Genomic DNA, 20574 nt, shown 5'->3' with positions numbered 1-20574 from the left:
AAATGGTCATTGGATAAACATATGAATGATAATGGAATAGTGTAGATGGGTGTTAGAGTGGTTTCACAGGTCGCGCTGTCGGGTTATTCACCCTGGGGTAACACGGACTCCAACAGGATGCAGATGAACTGTAAAGCATACACCAAACGTAGGCGTTGGTTCAATACGATTTATTGAACTTCTGTAACAATGCACACAGCTGGCTGTGGGTTGACACTCTACTACTCTAAGTGTACTAACTCTAACTTACTAGACCAGGCTAGCTCTGATCCACGTGTAGAAGGTGCTGACTCATATATACACCCTGACTGTCACTACAGTTGTCACCAGTGGAAAGGGGCGGAGTGCTCATGCCCCGTGTGTTTTATAGTTGGACGCCCCCCTCTGGTGTACTGTCTGGTGATTGGTTGTGTTCTTTCCTGTATGTTGATTGGCTAACCTGGGTGTCTGTCACTGTCTGTTTGTACCTCATGATGTGCATGGGTGCACATTATGACAATTATGACAGGCGCAACATCGAGGGCCGAAGGGCCTGTACTCCGCTGTAATGTTCTAATGAGGTTCAGCTGCTTGCAGGTGTGCGCACCTAGTAGGGGTGCTCTGTCCGGCTTAACAATTTCAAAGCGTAACAGTGCTTGTGTGTGTCGGTTGGATACGTGCAGATGGCAGGATCCCAGTGCTGTGATGGCATTCCCGTTGTAATCCAGGAGCTTGCAGGCAGCTGGAAGGACCATGAGGGGCTTCTTAATGCGTCTGAAGACTGCCTGTGAAAGCAGGTTGGCAGAAGCACCTGTGTCCAGCTTGAACTGGATGGGGCAGTGGTTGACCTTCAGCACCGCTTGCCATTCGTCCTCGGAATCCACAGCTAGGATGGATTGGACTTGCGATGTGTCTGGTGTGGGATATTCACAGTAGTAATAATGCCCACACGGTAGGCGTTATCCACGCATTCATCATCTGGATCCGTTGCACTGCCGGGATCAGAATCCTGTAGGCATTGTTGCACACTCCGGATGCGCCGTCGTCGGAATTGGGAGCGCTGGCTCCTGACTGGTAGTGCAGATCTACACAGTGCTGCATAGTGGCCTGGCTTTCCGCAGTTTGAACAGTGTCTGCCTCTTGCAGGGCAGTATTTCTTTAAATGGGCGGTGCCACAGTTCGAACACGTCATGACGTTGGCGTCCTGACGCTCCGTGCGTTGTTGCACATGTGCAGTGTGGTTCTCAGACGTCTGCATCTACGCAGTGCGGGTTTCGGCCCCTTCGTTATCCCGTTCGCATCGTGCATGCGTCGGGCCCCGGGAAGAGCGCGCAAAATGGCCGCTTTCGTCAATGTTGAGGCGCTGCATCCGGGAGATGGCCTGCACACTCTCTGCCTCGTGGGAGGCTAGTCTATCATTTTCTGTCGTTTTGTACTAGGAATAGCGATTTTCAGCGTGCTCATACACTGTGCATGTTTCAATCGTGACTGGCAGGGTCATATGCTTGATCTTCAGTAACTGCTCTCTCAGAGGATCAGAGTGAACTCCAAAACGATTTGGTCTCTGATCATGGAGTCAGTGACATCACCGAAGTTGCAGGATTGCGCTAGCAATCTAAGGTTAGTTAAATATGAGTTGAAGGATTCGTCTTTACCTTGCAATCGCTGCTTGAAGATTTCATTGGTGTCCACCTCACAGTGGATGTCAAACTTGTCCAGGATGGTCTGAAACTTTGTCTTGTCCTGGTCTTCGGCGAAGTGAAAGGAGTTGAATATTTCAAAGGCATGATCACCCGCTGTGGTGAGGAAAAGAGCTATCTTCCGTGCATCAGACGCGCCATTGAGATCTTTTGCTTCGACGTAAAGCTGAAATTTCTGCTTGAATGTCCCCCAGTTGGCACTGAGATTGCCAGAGATCCTGAGCTGGTGAGGAGCCTGAATCTTTTCCATTGTGCCGGTATGCATTCGCTGGTCGTCACGGATCATGCTGAGTTGAACTAACTAGATTGAACAGACACCTGGTGTAATGTTGTATTATGTAATTTGGAATAACACAAGCTGCCACTTGATGCAGTTTTGAGTAAAAGATGCTCCAGACTTTGAAGTGAGTTCAATGTGTTTTATTGAACTATTAGCACAGTTCTCAATGAGTTCGACTCTCTGCTAATCTAAATGTAGTAACTCAGTCTAACTGAGCCAGCCTTGCTCTAAGCCAGGTGCTGGGGTGTGATGCTGAGGATACACCCTGTCTCACTCTGTAGATGTTGGTCTGTGGAAAGAGGTGGGGTGTGAGTGCCTCATCCCTTTTATAGTGAGATACCACCCCTGAGTGTCCTGACTACTCATTGGTCGTGTCCTATCTATGTGTTCATTGTTTGCATATCATGACATACTTAATATTAATTAAAAAGTAATTTGCATAGTGTGTGCAATGTCAATATTTTTCATTCTGTTTCAATCTGCTCAACAAATGAACACATTTATAACTCAACTCTGTATAATGAAAAAGTAAATAGTGCTTGTAGAAAACCAGTGACCAGACTGAAATTATTACTTTGAGAGCGCTCTGCAGGTACTGTTCAGCCATGTTCTGGCCAATTAGCAGCATATGAATTTTGGGCTGCTCAGGGAAAGACCTGAGGGCATTTTGAAATATCAAGGAGTACAGGCCAAAGATTGATGTTGGCAATATCAGCGGATGCATGCTCGACATGTTTGTATGATATTCTCTGTATTATTTAATATTTAAAGGCATTAATGGTCCCGGATTTCCTTGGAGCCTCTCCTACTCCAGAGCCTCTACTTTGCCAGAAGTGTCGCAGAAATGTTTATAAATGAAAATAGAGGTAGTGCTGCCTTCTGCTGAAATTAGACTGAAGTAGGAGCAGCTCTGAAGAAACTCCTGGCCAATGCCTATGCTAAAATAGCAAAACAGTTTCTAGGTTTGTGTGTTATTTATTTTTAATACCAAGTTGATTCCAAATATTCAACTGCAGTGATTTTCTTTTCTTACAGCTCCACAACAAATGTGCTTCCCATGTAAAGCCTGAATGTGATTGTGGACCACTGAAAGATCATATCTTACCACCATCTTCTATTTGTCCCATCGTACTGGTAAGTTGCTGGAGTTCAAAAATCTCTTGCGTTTCTCACATGCTTAAAAATTGATTCGGGTTTTTAAATGTTCAAATATTTTCAAGGTAAAAATAGCTTGATATCTCAGCACCAAAAATAATCCAAACATTTTGTAAGTCAGCTATTATAATAATAATCTTTATTAGTATCACAAGTAGGCTTACATTAACACTGCAATGAGGTTACTGTGAAAATCGGCGAGTCGCCACACTGTCTGGAGGAAGCCCATGCAGGCACGGGGAGAACGTGCAGTCTCCGCACAGACAGTGACCCAAGCCGGAAATCGAACCCGGGTCCCTGGCGCTGTGCTATCCACTGTGCTACCGTGCCGCCCACCAAAATGCCGTCTCTGCTGGCGCCAGGGTTTTAAGGAACATGCCACCACGGGACTTTCTGTAAACTTCCCCGGAGGAAATGGGAGTGGCAGCAGCAAAAGCCTTCAAACTAGCACCCTTACACGATGCTTCCTCCACCTGTTATGAATTTACTTATGCGATAAAGAAATAATATCTGTATGTTGATATCACTTGCTGAGTAACCAAGGATGGCTGTGATTCGAAAGGGAAATTTGTGCATACTATTTCCTGTTGAGAGCAGTGTTTGTTGAAGGCATCGTGGGCTAGTTTTAATGCCACATGGGCCCCAACAGTTCTTTAAGTGTGGCTCCCGATAGAGAGTGTGAGACATGCATATGCCATACTATCTAAACGATAGCTGACAACTACAAGAGAATTAAAGGCTGTAATGCAGTTTAAAATTGCATATGGGGCAATATTATGAATTTATAGTCAGGCATGGAATTTTATCTGTTGGCAAAGGATATTGGGAATTTGGGCATTTCTCCTCGTATTATTCTTGACCACCTTCTATATCGCACATAGCCATTGCCCTTCGACAACATTATCTGAAAAGACAATGTCAGAATCCACATGCACAGTGACAACACCCAGCTCTGCATCATCACTATCCCTATAAACCCATCCACTGCCTCTAAATTGTCACACTGCATCTCCACTATCCACTTCTCGATGAGTAGATATTTCCCATAAATAATCATTGGGAAGACCAAAGCAGCAGTCAGCATTGGATTGTAGGTTCACTCATTCTTTTCTGCACCCTAACTCTGTCCCAAATTTCTGGCCAGGTCACCTGAGCCTGGGTTCTTCAGAAATACAGGAAGTACAGTCTCATAAAGAGCTTTGGTGAAACACTGGAGGATTGAGCGAAAGACAAGCCACATCCCCTTTTAATGGTACGAACTTTCATAAGGCAAGTTTAAAAACCTATGTGAATGTCAGTAAATGGGTGAATGTGCAGGTTGGGTGGATGGCTAGGTGGGTGAATTAAGTGGGTAAGTGGATGGGGGGGGGGGTGGGGGTGAGGTAAGTGGATTAGATTGTAGGTGAGTGTGGAGAAGTGAATAGGTGGGCCATGGAGTAGTCAAGTCTGGTTGGGGGCAGGTGGTTGGGTGGTTTGGGTTCCGGTGGTCGCAATGGGTAGTTGGGTCAGATTGGAGAATTGGTCAGGGGGTCAGTGAAGGGTAGTCAGAGGGGGTGGTGTCGGGGAGAGTTGGAGCTCAGTGCGACTGATTGCAGAATCAGTTCTGTCGATACTCAGATGTTATATTTAGAGTTTTCTGACTAACGTTTCCTGGATAACAATTCCGATAGATAGGTAAATCGGAACTGCCCAAAGTCTCCTGCTCTAACTCGAGTAGGAGACTTTTCCGGAGAGGACCAGGGGAATTGTCCAGTGGAAGTTGAAACTTCCTGGAATATTCCCACATAGGTCCTGCAGGGCCCTGACGTGCATCCTGGGCCATACGTTCAGTTTCCAACAACCCCAAGACTGGAAACTCTGGACCCGTGCCGCAAACTCTGTCCTCTTAATACTGATTCCATCCCTCTCCCTGGTAACTGTCTGAGTTGAATTACACTGTTTGCAACCTTGATGCCTTATTTGACCAAGAACTGAGCTTCCGATCATGGACCTGTGCCATCATTAAGATTGTTTACTTCCTCCTCTGTAATTCTACTCCTGCTTTAACTCATCTGCTGATAAAATCTTCATCCATGTCTTTGTTACCTCCAGACTTGACCAGTTAAATACATTCCTGGCCAGGTTCCCTTTTCCACCCTCCACAAACTCATCCAAAACGTGCTCCCATATTCTAACTCTCACCAAGTCCCAGTCACCTAGTAGTCTTACGCTCAATGACCTACTTTGGCTGCAGTCCAACAATGACTCAATTTTATTTCTCATCTCTGTTTCCATCTCCCCCTATCTCTGTAAACTCCTCCAGCTCTACAATCCTCAAAGATATCTGAGCCAATCCAATTCTGGCTACACAAGCATCCCCAATTTTAATCATTCCAACGATGGTGCCCATGCTTCCAGATGTTATTGTCACCATCATTTGGATGTTAATCTGCTTGTAAAATGATTTCAGGATGTATTATCTTCATACTAAGTGTAGTAAAAATCTGGAACTTTGTTTCTCACCTCCCCTAGCCTTGCTTAAGAAAACGGCTCAGGTTAGGTGAATTGAAAATGTTAAAACTGAGATTGAAGGGTTGTTGTATTTAGGGTCATAGTACCAAAGGAGGGAAAGGAAGCTAAGATACAGACCAACTATGATGTAACTGACTGACAGATTAAGTCTTAAAGGGCTGAATAACCTACTCTTGTATCTTCTCATTATAAAACCTGTCCAACTTTCATTCCATTGAACTTCATGAGTGGGCATCTTTTAAGCGAAGGGCAATGCCCATTCTACATTCTTACTCAGGCAGCGAAGGTAAGAATTACCCCAGGGAGCCAACACCAAATGCAGTTGTCAAGAGAAAGTGGAGTTAAATGGCAGGAGGTAATTGGGCCAATAATGTACATCATTATTCAGTTGCCATTTGGCGGTCAACCAATCTATCCTGTACATAAGACTTTGATTCTATATGATTTGTAGTTACAGAATATTTTACCATAATTTGAGAAGGAGTGTTAGTTGTGATGCAGAATTTTCTCAGCAGTGCAGCAGAGCAGCTGGGACACACAAAACTCAAATATCACGGTGCCAACACCGGTGTGGGGGAGCCTTTACACCACAAAAGCTCATATAGACAGCTCCTTCTAAATGCAGAAATTCAAAATTATCATGCGATAAAATGACTTCAAAGTGACAACAGGAAAGAAGATCTTTATAAAGAACAAGTGAATAAAGAGGGGATATATTTTGTATATGTTCCTAATGTTGCTCACTGTGAGATTGAAGGAAATACTGGGCTCAATTCTCCTGTCCCCCATTCCCATTGTCACCACTCCACGCCACTGGGAAACCCATGGGCAGGGGTGCACTGTCAGCCGGAAAAGTGAATCGCAAGACCGGAGAATTCTGGCCACTCTTTTATAACAATAGGGGTATTATTAACAGCAAGTAATGGGGTCAGTTTACAGAAATTAACAATGACATTTAGATAAAGTGTGCACGTCAGACAGTGAATTACAATACGACGTTGTTGCAGAGGGAAGTTCAACAGCTATTCTAAGTTCAGTAAAATCCTGATGAGTAGAATCCCGGAGGAGCTTCCCACAAATCCAAGTTAAGTGGAGCTTTGTGATAGTCGAGGAGGTCTCATTCCTCCATAAATGCACTCCTATGTAATCCAATATACCTAAAAATGTGATCTGTGTCAAAAACAACAGATTCAAATGCCAAATGAAAAGACATTAAAGCAGCAAATGTATGACAAAGAGGGAGATTTTCCGGCCTTTCCCAGAAGCATGATCTTCTGGTGCCGCCAAAGGCAACCACTTCCTAACCACACAGGGTTTTCTGCTGGCGAGTTGGGCGAGCCATGTAAACCTCCGTAGACTTCGGCAGGACCGAAAGCTCCGACTGGCCGCTAATGGCCAAAATATACTGGGGTTGGGGCAGGAAAATCCTGGCCAAAGTCTTTATTTGTTCACGTCTTCTAAAAAGACTGCAACTTTGCATTTGGTGCATCTCTACACCCCCCCAGGTGTAGGGAAACAGGTGGGTGGGCTATCTAAACTGATTGGTCAGTGCAATCATATGGCATGTTTAGACATGTTTGGTTAATCCGGATGGTGTGCAATTTTAGTTTTGGGCAGCACGGTAGCACAAGTGGATAGCACTGTGGCTTCACAGCGCCAGGGTCCCAGGTTCGATTCCCCGCTGTGGCACTGTCTGTGCGGAGTCTGGACGTTCTCCCCGTGTCTGCGTGGGTTTACTCCGGGTACTCCGGTTTCCTCCCACAGTCCAAAGACGTGCAGGTTAGGTGGATTGGCCATAATAAATTGCTCTTAATGACCAAAGGGGTTGGGAGGGGTTATTGGGTTGCGGGGATAGGGTGGAAATGGGGGTTTGGTGGGTTGGTGCAGACTCGATGGGCCGAATGGCCTCCTTCTGCACTGGATGTTCGTGTTCTGTGGGCAACTTTTTATGGGATTTACCATTCTGCCAGCAGGGTTGATTGCTGACTTTGGTATAACCGAAATTTTGTGTCATTTTAGTTTGACTCATTGCGCTTTCACTGTTGTTGAAATAAAATGTAAACAGCTGCTTAATATTTTTGATTCTGGCTGGGAAATCTATGATTTTGGCTACAGGAAGTGAGCAGCTGCGAGACATTTCCCAGTGTTTTTTTTTGTACCTTTTGGTTATTACTGACACTGTAAACCCTTTGGAAAATAGTTAAACCTTCTACATGGTTGGCCAGGTGACCGTTTCATTTCATATTGCCAGAAAGAGAAACAATATCAAAATAGCAACATATTTTAACTGGACTTGGTACTTGAGCTTTTCATATGTAAACTAGCAAAGATTTAAATTATTTGTTCTATAAACCCAAGTGTGCCCCTCATGTTGCAACACTTTGTGTGGTCCCAGAATGGTAGAAGGAAACATGCTTGCATGAATATAAGGTTTTGGGGAAACATTAATATTGTCACCTGGGTCAGCTTCCTTTTCCTCACAATCAGAATCAATTAATCTAAAGAAAAATGGACAAAGGGAGCTGTCTGATAGTGAGCTATGGCGGCATCTTTTCCTTCCCTGCCTGCTCATTTCTTAATTTTCTTGTAATTAATTAGCAATGATTCATACAGCACTATTGTCATGACTTTATCTTTGCATTTATATCTGGCTTGACTGATAATTAATGGTTCAGTATTTCGTACACCGTTAATGGAACATGTTGCCCTGGAGATATCACGTTTGCTGTTTGTTTTTCTATATCTTTCTACCAGTTAAAATAAATATTAATCGCTTAACGATAAAGTCAATGTTTGTTTATTTATTCTTTTATGGGATGTGGGCACCACTGGCAAGGTCTGCATTTGTTGCCTATCCCTAAGTATTCCTAAACTAAATGTCAAAGGGTAGTTAAGAGTCAATCACATTGTTGTAGGTCGGAGTCATGTTGGCCAAACTTGGTAAGAGCAGCAGATTTCTTTCCCGAAAGGATATGAGCGAACCAGGTGGTTTTTTTGCCATTTTAAATGAGTTTCATGATCACCATTACTGAGATTAGATTCAATTGATTTAAGTTCTAGCAGCTGCCGTGGTGGGATTTCATAGAATAGAATAGAATCCGTACAGTGCAGAAGGAAGCCATTCGGCCCATCGAGTCTGCACCAGCCCTTGGAAAGAGCACCCCACTAAAGTGCACACCTCCATCCTATCTCCGTAACCTAGTAACCCCACCTAACCTTTTTGGACACTAAGGGCAATTTAACATGGCCAATCCACCTAACCTGCACATCTTTGGACCGTGGGAGGAAACCGGAGCACCCGGAGGAAACCCGCGCAGGCATGGGGAGAATGTGCAGACTCCGCACAGAGAGTGCCCCAAGCTGGGAATTGAACCTGGGATCCTGGAGCTCTGAAGCAACTGTGCTACCACTGTGCTACAGTGCCACCCAGAGCACCCAGAGGAAACACATGCAGAAATGTGCAAACTCCACACAGGCAGTCACCCAAGGTTGGAATTGAACCTGGGTCCCTGGCGCTGTGAGGGAACCCGGTTCTGGATTACTAGTCCATTGACATGACCACCATGTCATGTCTCACCTCGATTACTTAATGTGGCATTATAACTGCTTTTATTTAGTTGCTGTATTCATCCTATCAATTCTTATTTTGATGAGGTAAACCCGATCAGCAAAAGCATTGATTATTGTCCTTCTAATCTTTCTGCTCCTTTCCCAGTTTCAAGTTCGTGCTAACAAACTCAATATTCCAGTCTATGGATCTTCTATTTCTATTCAGGACGCTGATTCTAACTCTGTGGCGAAAATTTTACAAAGGCTTATTGTACAACTCTGCAAGAAGATTCTGTTAATCTGTTTTAAAACCTGAAGCAAAAATATTACAGAGAAGGAGATGTCATTGCTTCCAATGCTGACAAGTGAGCCCATAATAAGGATAATTTTAATGAGCCTCTGAAATACAAAAGCATTTCTGTCTTGGGGGAAAATTAACATGACCTATAACAGAATATTTTTTTGGCTTGTAATAGTTCACTTTGAGCTGATACTGTACTGGTGCATTGTTTCAGGGAAGACTCTTGGTGTGAGATATTCATGTCTTGTCCATTCTGTTAAAATTAAAGGTGACTTAAACCTCGATCTCCAAATTCTATCTTAATTCTTCTGTTGCTTCAGAATGAGCATCAGACTGTTCTGACTAGTTGAAAGTACTAGTTTAAGAAGATTTCCTGACAGTTTTTTTCAAAACTATTGTGGTCAGATAGACCACAAAGTGGACCTATACAGCTAGGGATAAGTAATCTGCGATTGCAGAATTTGACTGTTAGTCCTGCTTACCCAGACCTATTTCCTAGTGTCCATACTACTTAAATAGTTTTGATGGGCTCTTGGGTTTTTGCAGAGCAGTCTCCATGGAGAGACAATGAAGATTGACCCACTTGTAAGTTGCTGATAACCTCAGTTTAAAACACTAAAGTCACCACAAAACGTTGCAATCAATGAGAGGAGCCTAAATTTTCAATTTGTTGTAGACACACTGGATACCAGGGCCAAACAGGCATCGCTGGCATTCCTAAGATCTTTGGCATTGAATAGCAGAAAACGTACATTTCTGTTATTTGAACATCATTGCAATACACCCACCATATATGGATGGAAACATTGCATGTCACCCTTTACTTCTGGCCAGACACAGGAGGACTGCACAATTGGGCAGAATCCAGGTGAAATAGTTCTTTAAACTACAACAGAGGGTGATTTTAAAAAAACACCAGCTCAAATGTTCATGACCTGTTTTGTAACCCTGCCTCTCTCCCTTTCTCCATTTCTTTATTTTTCACTCTTTCTTCCCATTTTCTTTTCCTTTCCAATTTAATGACAGATGTGTTCAAACAGGCTTTTCTGGGATTACTATATCATGTTCGCTTCAAAAAATAGTTTTTTTTCTCATTAAGATTTAATCAGACTCCTGTAACATATTGACACAGATTATGTCCTACACAAGGCTATTTGAGAGAACCTGTAGCACCTGACAAATCTTCTCAGAGGCTCTGTTAAAAAATGGCGCAGGGATTATTTTTTTTTCTCTGTTTGCATTACCATATTATTGGATGATTAGACCAAATATTATCCTTTGGAGTAGCTAGTTCAGATGAGCTCATTGCATTTGGCACCTATCCTTACTGTGCAGTGTTGAATCAGTGCCACAGATGACATCATACAGATATTATCACTATGGTAACAATTAAAGTCGGTGTGAACTCTTATCAGGTTCAGGCTTTTGTCTTCTCATTTATAAGTGTATTGGCAACCTTGAATGGCTTAAATCACAGTGCAGTCCAGGAGATAAATGGGGAGTCAGAGTACCCCAAAAGTGTCCGGTTGTCCAGTAGGAGTTGAGTTCAGGAATGCAAAAAATCTAAAGAACAGTTCTAATAAGATCTGTACATTTACACAGAGGTCTTCGGAATCGTCCAGGATTTTATTACTCTTCGGCATAATGGATAATATTGTCCATGTCCAGAGAAAAATAAGTTTAGAATCAAATTTGTCAAACAGATTCACAACAATAAAAAAACCAAGAGAGGTTTGAAAGAGGTCATTTAAAATAAAAAAGGGGTTTGACAGGGTACCAGTAGAAAAGATGTTGATGTGAAGGAGTTCAAAATTAGTGGTCATAAGTATACGACAATCACTTTTAAGTCCAATAGAAATGCAGGAGGAGCATCTTTACTCAGAATGGTGGGAATATGGAATTTGTTAACACGTGAAGCATAGATGCAATCAAAGAGAAGGTAGATGAGGAAGAAGGTAATATTAGGATCTATTGATGGGGTTCGATGAAGTAAAGTGGGAAGAGTCTCATGTGGTGCTATGGTGGATCATAATCCTAGCTGCATATTGGGCACCAAATAAGGTGAATTATAAGGCTTCCCAGAAGTTCACTCTCAATTTAAGATCACGGAAGCAAATCCTAAATCTACAGAATGGGTCTGAAGGGCTGGACTAATTCTCCCCAAAGTAAACGGACAAACTGAGAACATTACTATCCTCCAGATAGCCTTGTTGACAATCAGGCAGATTATAATGTGCCAGATGTTGTAAGGATCTGGGTACCTTCTCTTTCACAAGTATCTCTCCCCCAAAGACAGCATGGAGACAGGTTCAGGAGTTAATGATAGAGAATAATATGTGAGACAATGGGGCGGATTCTCTGTCTGAGAGACTAAGGGAGATAGGCAAAATCGGGGCATGCGATCGGGCGGAGAATAGCACCCAATGCCGGAATCGTGACAGCCGTCGGTTTGCTCCACCTCCTCATGATGTTTGCATATAATTAGTGGGTCCACCCGCGAGTCTGATGGATCGGGTTCCCGACGGCGCGGTCTGTGTGTGCTCTCACAAATCATGAACCTGGCTTGCTGGCTGCTGAGAGAGAGAGAGGACGTTCGGACAGTGTCCAACACCACCATACATCGTCGATAGTCGTGCCGCTGACGGGGGGTTTCTGCCAAGGCTGGAGGGAGTAGTGGGGGGTGGCCATGGGTAGTAGGAGGTGGGCTATCGGGTCGGTGTGAACGGGTATGCAACAGCAATCCTGCAGCCGGCAAGGTAGCCATGCAGCTGCGCATGTGGCTGACAGCTCGCTTGTCCTGGGTCCCCTCTGGTCCCAGCAGGCCCATCAGCAGTATGGGCGCTGCAGCACAACCTATTCCATCTTTTTGGCTTCGATAAGTGCGTGTGTGGGGAGTGTAATGTTTATGTGCGGCTGCAGCTTGTAAGCCCTGCAGTGTCCATCATGTACCCACTGATTCCCCCACCATTTTTCGTTGGTTTCGATGGTGTTCCACGTGTTGCCGGTGCGGGAACCCACCGGTAGCAGAATTGGTGCAGGTGTGGCAGAATGTTTCTGACATGAAAGTCCACGGATTCCCCATTGGCGTCAGCATTTAGACTCAGAAACGGCCCTAAGTTTGACGCTGTGACTGAATCAGGAGTGTTCCCCGGTTCCAATGGGGGCCAGTGCTGGAGCCATTCAAGGTATGCTAATGGACCAGCACTCTCCCACATGAGACTAGTGCAATTCCAACTGATGCCGGCGTCGGAATCTCTGGGGTTGGGATTGGTACTGGAGAGTTTGAGAGACTGGAGCTGCATATAAGCATTCCACTCCCTACAGGCTCTCATTCCAGCCAAGAAGATGGCCCCATGAACAGCAACACCTTGAGTCACCACCTCTGTGTCCCTGGCACCACCTTCATCCCCCACCACCCCCCACCCCTCACTCTCCTTCACCCCCCACCCCTCACTCTCCTCCCCCCCCCCCCCCCGCCCCTCCAACCCTCCATGCGGCCCCCACCAGGTGGTTGGGTAGACAGTGTTGCGTGAGGATGAGCAACACCCCCAGGCCAGCCAGGGTGGGTCACCACCTTTGCGCCCCACTCACCAATCTTTCCCGCACCCTGCAGCATGCCCCCCCCACCTCACTCCTAGAGGGCGGTCACACCGCAGCCACCAGCAGCACCCTCGCACCGCACCCTGCACCACATGTCCGAATGTCTCACATTGTGCATTATATGTCCCCTCCAGGAGAGACTAGCCCACAACCGCTGAGAGCGGGAATAGATTGGACTGGGCCTGCCGGCCCTGTGGGTGCTGACTGTCATGGGCAAGAGGGCGATGGACCAGGTCGGTGGGGTGGGAGAGCGCGCAGTTGCCCAAGTGGAGGTCGACATGGGACAACCAAGTGAGCCCCCAATGAATTGCAATGTCTTTATGACATGTGAGTCAGCTCTCTCCCCCACAGCATGCCTACCTGTGGTCTTACCACGTGTCTTGTCTATTGTCTTGCAGGATCACCTTCCAGTACTATTCCGTGCCCCAAGCCCCTAGCCGCAAGCCCAAAACACCAATTTGGGCACGACACTGACTTTTCGTCACTCCTGTCGCCGGCTACCTCAACCATCCCATCTCAACCTCGGTGGGTCATCATAGTGAAGAGCTTCCTGGGACATTCTGTGGTGCACACGTCACACATGGAGTGGTATATCAGGTGGAGGTAGGAACTCCCAAGGGAAAGGATAGGTCGGAGGGCGGTTCGACCCCAGGGTCTAGCTGCAGTGCAGTCGGGTCTCATGCTTCTGGAAAGGGCGGTCCCATCCATTCTGGAGATGCAGACACACAGCCAGGGACTATAGAGGGGGTGTCAGCAACCTTCCAGCACCTGCAGGTGCAGTTGGAGGATCCACCCACCTGTGGGAGCAGGAGGCAGTGCTGACAATGTGTGCTACCTAGGTCAACACCAAATGGGTGGCGTCTGCGGTGGAAGCCTTGAGTGAGAAGGTCACAGACTTGGATCAGGATGTCCAAGACCTGGGGAACAGTGCATTTGCAGTGGCTGAGGCGCAGGACAGGGCAGCCCTGCCACAGGCAGCCATGTGGCAGGACCACATGGACATTGCTGCGGTGCACCAGAGTGTGGCCATGTCCCGCTGTGGGCATCAAGGGTATTGTCCTGGTGCTGGCTTACCTGAGCCAGTCACAGAGGGTCATGGCCAAGTCCATGTGCTCCATGGCCACGGGCATTGAGACCCTGGTGGAGATGAGAGAGGGCCTCCAGGACTAGCAGGGCCAGCTGATGGTGGAGTCCCTGGAGCTCACTCCAGCCACACCTCCATCCCAAGGAGTAGCGTGGGGCCATTGAGCACCCCGAGGGAAAATGGGTCCCGTGTCAGTGACTCCCACAGGGGAGGTACTGGAACATCGCAGCGCCTCTGTTCCCCCTCACCTGTCACTAGATCAGCCAATAGGCACTAGGCAGAATAGGGTGGCATTATGTCACCTGTGAAAGCCGGACGTGGGGGCGCGATGTGATAGGGGCTATCTGGTGAGTGACCCAGGACCGCTCACCACCTCCCCAGAGGGTCTACGGGCCATGTGATGGAATGGCCAGCATGCATGCCGGGGTCACCCAGGCAGACAGTGGAATGTGGCACCGAAGACAGGAGTCAGACTTTGGCAAATGATGTAAAGCACCAGAGCTCATCGCACAGCAGCTCATCATCATCCTCCCATCCATCCCATTAACCAGACCCACTGATACTGCTAACCCAGGGCCAACTTCCTCTAGTAATGTTGGTGGGAAACTCGGAGGGGGTGGAGGTGTTGGGGTACTGGGGATGGAGTGCAGGAGGGAGGAACCGGGCAGGGGGTAGCTAGGGGGGGTTGGGGGACGACGGGCAGCGGTGCTATGGGGAGGTGGCACAGGGAGGCAGGCAGGGCTGCAGGTGGCCAGGCTTCCTCATCGGCGTTTGATTGAGGTTCCCCTGTGCACAGCCCTCCTGGCGCACACATTGTACTGCCTCCTGTGCTTCCCAGGCCCCAAGTTCTACCCATCCTGGCCATCCTCCTCATCGGCTGAGGCCTGCCATTCCTCTTTCTCCCCCTCCAGCGTGTCCCCTCTCTACTGTGCGCTGCTACGCAGGGCAGCATGATGGGGGCGACCCTCTTAGGGCTATATTGGAGGGCCCCACCAGAGCAGTCCAGGCATCGGAAACACATCCTGAGGAGCTGATGCACCGCTCATTGATGGTTCTGGTTGCTGCATGCGAGCCAGTGTAATGGTTTCCGCATCTGTCTGCGGCCTCCGGACAAGTGTCATTAGCCATGACTGCAGCAGATAACCACTGTCACCGAAGAGCCAACCCCTCACCCAAACGAGCATCTGGAAGGAGCCGGGCACCATTGACTGCACCAGGGCAAATATACTGTGCCTGCTGCCTGGTTAACAAGTACAGACGTGCATGATGTGCCTCCAGTGATCATACACCACCTGCGCATTCATGGAGTGGAAGCCCGTCCTCTTGAAGAAGGGCATCCCCTCATGTGCCGATGCCCAGAGGGGGAAATGTGTCCTGTTGATCACCCCTTGGACCTGGGGCATGCTAGCGACGGTGGTGAATCCTGTTGCCCGGGCAACCTGCTGGGCTTGGTCGAAGTGTATATAATTCACTGTCCGGTAATGAAAGGTCCGCGTGACTGCATGGATACACCTTTGCACGTATATCTGTGTGACCCTGGACAGGTCCCCGCTCAGCACCTGGATGGACCCCGTGGCAAAGACATTCAAGGCGACTGTCACCTTAATGGCCACCAGAAACGGGTGACCTCCCCCAATGTCCCACGGTTCCAGGTACGCCATCATTTGGCACAGGTGCCACATGGTCTCCCTGATCAGCCAGAGTCTTCAATGACACACTCAATCCGGCAGGTCCTCGAAGGACAGCGATATACACGTGGCTTGATGTGTCACCTCCTTCCCATCACCAGCTGGCCCCTGCTCCTCTAGGGCAGGCTCCTGTTCTGCAGGTTTGTCCAAGTAGCGTCTGTGCACGCAGCCTCAGTACATCTGCAACGGCTGCTGCAGCCAGGCAGAAAGCAGCTATTCATGGCTGAACACCGACGTCCATTCTTTGCCAGGGGAGAAGAGACATGTGAACATATTGGGCGACATTCTCCAATAATGGGGCATCAGAAACTCTGGCGAATCAGTCTGGACTTTCTTCAGGAGCGGCCCTGAAAATATAGCGCCCCCTCCCATGATCGCGCGCGCCCAGGGATCGGTGGCTCCCGATCACTAGCCTGGCCGTCTGTGAGGCCCCCCTAAGTAAAGGATCCTCCCGCACCCCCACCAGGGTGGCCGCAGACAGACTCCGCTGCCGCCACTGGCCGTTCCTGACAGGCAAACCGTGGTTAGAAACACGCCGTCGGGAATTCGGCCAGTTTTCGTCAGAGAGTTGCCGCGGGGGCCTCTGTCAATGGCCCCCTACCCGCGCCATGTAGACCGCACACGCGGATTTCGGAGTCAGCGTCCATTCTCTGCCCCCGCGCCGATCGTGATTTTGTCACGGAGGCTCAAGAATTCTGCCCATTGAGTACTCCCGTGCCCATCCAGATCCAACAGGCTACACGGTGGCCCTGGGTTGCACTGCAGCACCACCCTCTGCATATCCCCCCACCCCCCCCCATCTCCAAATCCCACAACTACACCTCGGCCGTACACCCGTCACCTTGCCTTCCACACCACACCCCTGGCCCTATCGGCGCCTAGCACCGGGAAGCCTCCATCTCCACCATCCGTCCCTGTCGGCAGGGGTTCCGGTTGCTGACGCTACCCATGTCAGCAATGCGCTCTGTGGCCCCTACCCTGCCCCCTCCAGTGTGGTCTACTGTGGGTATCCAGCTTGGGTGCAGCGGGATGGGGGTGGGAGGGGTCACTGTGTGCCACAGACAGCCTCTATGCCTGGTAGCATGTGTGTGAGCAGAGCCTATGGATGGGGCTGGGCAAAAGGGGGTGGGCACCTGTTGGGACAGTAGCTGTAGTGTGCTGTGGGTCCTGTGTGGCACGCAGGTTGTGACATCGTGATCAGGATGGATGGGAGCAGGGACGCAGTAGGAGGCTGTGCTTGGAGACAGCCTGGTGGTCCTGCAGAGTGAGATAGTGGCTAGTGTCACTGGTGGGGCCTCTGCCCTGAGAGGGGCAGTGTGCCAGGGAGGGCGATAAAGGCCACAATGCATGCATCCACTGTTCAGGGTGTGCTCTGCTCTGCTGCTGCTTCCCCTGCAGTGCAGCAGCTCTTCTGATGAGTAAACTGAGGAGTGCCAGCACCTGGTGGGCCACTGGGTGCGCATGGCCATGCCCGTCCCCATTGATGGGTCAGCTGAGGTTTGAGGATTCCCATGGGGTTGGCCCAGGGGGCATCCATACGACCTGTGATGCTCTGCACATTTACAGGACACAGTGTGCAGTCAGCAGAGTACACAGCCAGATGGCTGACTTGCAGGCCATGGCAATGGAGGTCCATGCCCAGCCACCCCCATCCTATTGCGAGTTTGGAAACTTTCCTTACCTCCTCGCTCTCCCTCAGCCGCCACGGTGCCCGATCCCCGTTTTAATCTACTGTTATGGGCCAAGGTTTAGAGAACACCAAAGTATATCATGGAGTTCACCTGACCTACAACTTTTAATAGATTTTGGTTATGAGGAGCACAAGGGCCCACTTTCCAGGTGTTATGCAACAGAGATCTAAAGTATTTTAAAACAAAACAATGTTTATTTTATGAATCCAGTTAACATTTTATAAACATACAGTAAACATCTTATCAACTACCAACACAAATACCCCTCCAAAGATACAGTACTCTATAGGTAACCCTTAATAACTTTCCTAACAACATCTATAAACCAAACAACCTTTTCTACAAAACAGTAGGTTTGAATTCCTTACAGAAAAACAGGTATTACTTTGAAGTTATCATGTGGTCTGGAGACATTCTTTAGCATGCAGAGAGAGAGACCAAAAATACAGCTTCTTTGTTTGAATGCAGCTTCCAACTGAAAACGAAACCAAAAAGCTCAGAGCCACAAAGCAGCTCCCAACTTAAAGCGAATGTAAAAGACAGAATCACAGCCCAGTTCCACCCACACAATGACATCACTGCAGCCATTTGATAAAAGACATTTTTCTTAAATGGACCCTCACATGACAATACCACAAGTGAACCAGGCTGGCGTAACTTTTGCCTGGCGGTAGCGGTGCATCGCAGAGGCCAAAGGAACCCGGTAATGATATGCTAACATCTGCAAATACCGGCTGGGCATGGAGTGCGTTGACGCCACCAGTGGAGCACTGTAGCATGGCGGTTGGCTTGGCACCTGGCGCCAATCTCGATTTCTGGCGAATGCCCAATTCTCCATCCGATTGCAATTCGCAATTACGGTGTCACAAAGCGGAGAATCCAGCCCAATGTGTACACTAAAATATATAGAAGTTTATTGAAGAACTGAACATACAATTCATGGATGGCAAGGCAGTCAAGTGTAATATTAATAGTTCTAGAAAAATATCAAAAATGCAATCATATTTCTATTCGAGAATCTAATTTCAAAATCCGAATGTTGTTCCAGCAAAATATTTGAACAAGGTATCCTATGCGGTGGTCGGACGGGTGTGGGGGTCGGTGTGGTTGTGTACTATAGTTATACAGAAGTTAGAAATGGTTTAAATTCTTCTAACTTTTTATGGGTAACTATTGTTGTCACTCAGCCGGAACCATCTGAGATCGACAGTCAGGCCTTGGAGGTGGGGATGTCAGGGGTCAACCTTGGGGAGCGGGTGTCCATGGGGTGGTGAGCTCCCATGGAGGTAGGCTACTCAGTGTGAGGGGGAGTTGGAAGAGTCTTATGTGAGTGGGGTAGTCAGGGGTGGTTTAGTCGTTTTAATTCTTCTAACTTTTTATGGGTAACTATTGATGGAGCTCAGTCGGAACCACCTGAAGTTTGCGATTGAAATCACCTTTTCAGAGGTTTCTTAGTGCAGGGTCGTTGTCCATCGGAAGTTTGCATTCCCCAGGCATTTGCTAAGCAATCAATCATTCCTGGAAACCCCTGAAGCTCGGACGTTATGGCCCAGCATCTATCATAATGACTGAGTTGGTAGAAGGCCATGAATTACATCTGACCCGGCTAAGGGGAAAAAAATCATTGCCTCATCCCAACAGCCTTACATTTAACTTGAGTGCTACTCAAGTGAGTTAAACAAATCTAAACATCCAATGCATATTTTCAATATTTATAGACTCGTACCTTCCTGGCTCTCCAATGTCGGATCTGGGGGCTACCCGAACGAAACACTGAGGAATCCCTCTCAGAAGTTCCCAGGTCAGGATTTACGTGGCAATTGTCCAGAAACTCTAACTTCCCCGACAATTGTGCTGGGCTCGGAACTTTCTGACAAAGCAAATTAAATTGCTAACTTTGGATTCTGATAGTGTTACGCTGATAGTTACTCTGCAAAAGGTTACACAGACCGATCCCAGCACAGGATTTCCCCTCGCACCCCACACTCCCAACACCCCTCTCCCCCTCACCCACACGATTCCCACCTCTCGTTAACATCCCTCTTCCCCTTCCACAACCCTCTGAGCCAATCCCCACTCCTTAACTTGACCTGGCTGGACCTCATCCCCATGACCTGACCTCCACCCAGAACCGGCCCAACTGCCCCTCTCCCCCACTCCTGAAAACACAATCTGACCCGTCCCGACCTGACCCAACTACCGCCACACCCGCCCCATCTTGGCCCCATCCCTCCTCTCCCCGATGTCCAACACCACTCCCCCACCCGATGTCCGACCCCGCTACTTCTCAAATCTCATTCACTTACCTTCCCCTTGGCCTGTTATTTTCCATAGGGACTTTAAACTCACCTGCTAGTGCTGTAAAAAAAGGATATGTCCTCCTTTACTACAATTGTTTTGAACTCTGACTCTATACCTGGGTACCCCTGTGTTGCCTGAATCTTTTCTGGCCTGAGTCAGGAAAGTCGGGCAAGACAGGCACTGAAGAAATGTAGTGCCGGTTGATTGGCCCTCGGAGGAAGTTATGGCCCTATATCGTGTTTCTTCGGTAGCATAATTAATTTCCTATTGCAGTTGGAATTACTGTTAATTATCTTGGAAAGATCCATGGAACCATAGAAAAGTTATGGTGCAGCAAGTGGTCATGCAGTCATTGTGTCTGCACTGGCCAAAAAAGAGAAAAAAGAAACTAGCTGCTCATTTTAATCCCATGTTCCAGTACCTAGTCCACCGCCTTGCAGGTTACAGCACTTCAGGTGCATATCCAGGTACCTTTTAAATAAGTTGAACATTTCACCTCAACCACCAACTTAGGCCATGAATTCTAGATGCTCACCAACCTGGGTGAAAAAGCGTTTCCTCATGTCCCTTCTACTCCTTCTATCAATCACCTTAAATCGATGTCCCTGGTAATTGACTCTTCCGCTAGGGAAAAAAAGTATTTCCTGTCTACCCTGTCTAGGCCCCTAATACTTTTGCACACCCCAATTAGGTCACTCCATAGCCTCCTCTGTTCTAAAGAAAAACAACTCCAGC

General features: G+C 47.8%; 1 protein-coding gene across 3 annotated transcripts in view; it reads left to right on the top strand.

Moving 5' to 3' along the window:
- Positions 1-20574, top strand: part of dgkb (diacylglycerol kinase, beta) — a 1346936-nt gene that overhangs the window by 579335 nt on the left and 747027 nt on the right. For all 3 annotated transcript variants that reach the window (XM_072509150.1, XM_072509148.1, XM_072509149.1), the window contains one exon: positions 2995-3093. In XM_072509150.1, the coding sequence (XP_072365251.1) occupies positions 2995-3093 (99 nt within the window). The remainder of the gene's footprint in view (positions 1-2994; positions 3094-20574) is intronic.

The sequence above is a fragment of the Scyliorhinus torazame genome, chromosome 6 (genome assembly GCF_047496885.1).
Source record: "Scyliorhinus torazame isolate Kashiwa2021f chromosome 6, sScyTor2.1, whole genome shotgun sequence".
NCBI classification, from domain to species: Eukaryota; Metazoa; Chordata; class Chondrichthyes; order Carcharhiniformes; family Scyliorhinidae; genus Scyliorhinus; species Scyliorhinus torazame.
The sequence above is the reverse complement of the archived record's forward strand: the minus strand, read 5'-3'. Positions and strand labels throughout refer to the sequence as shown.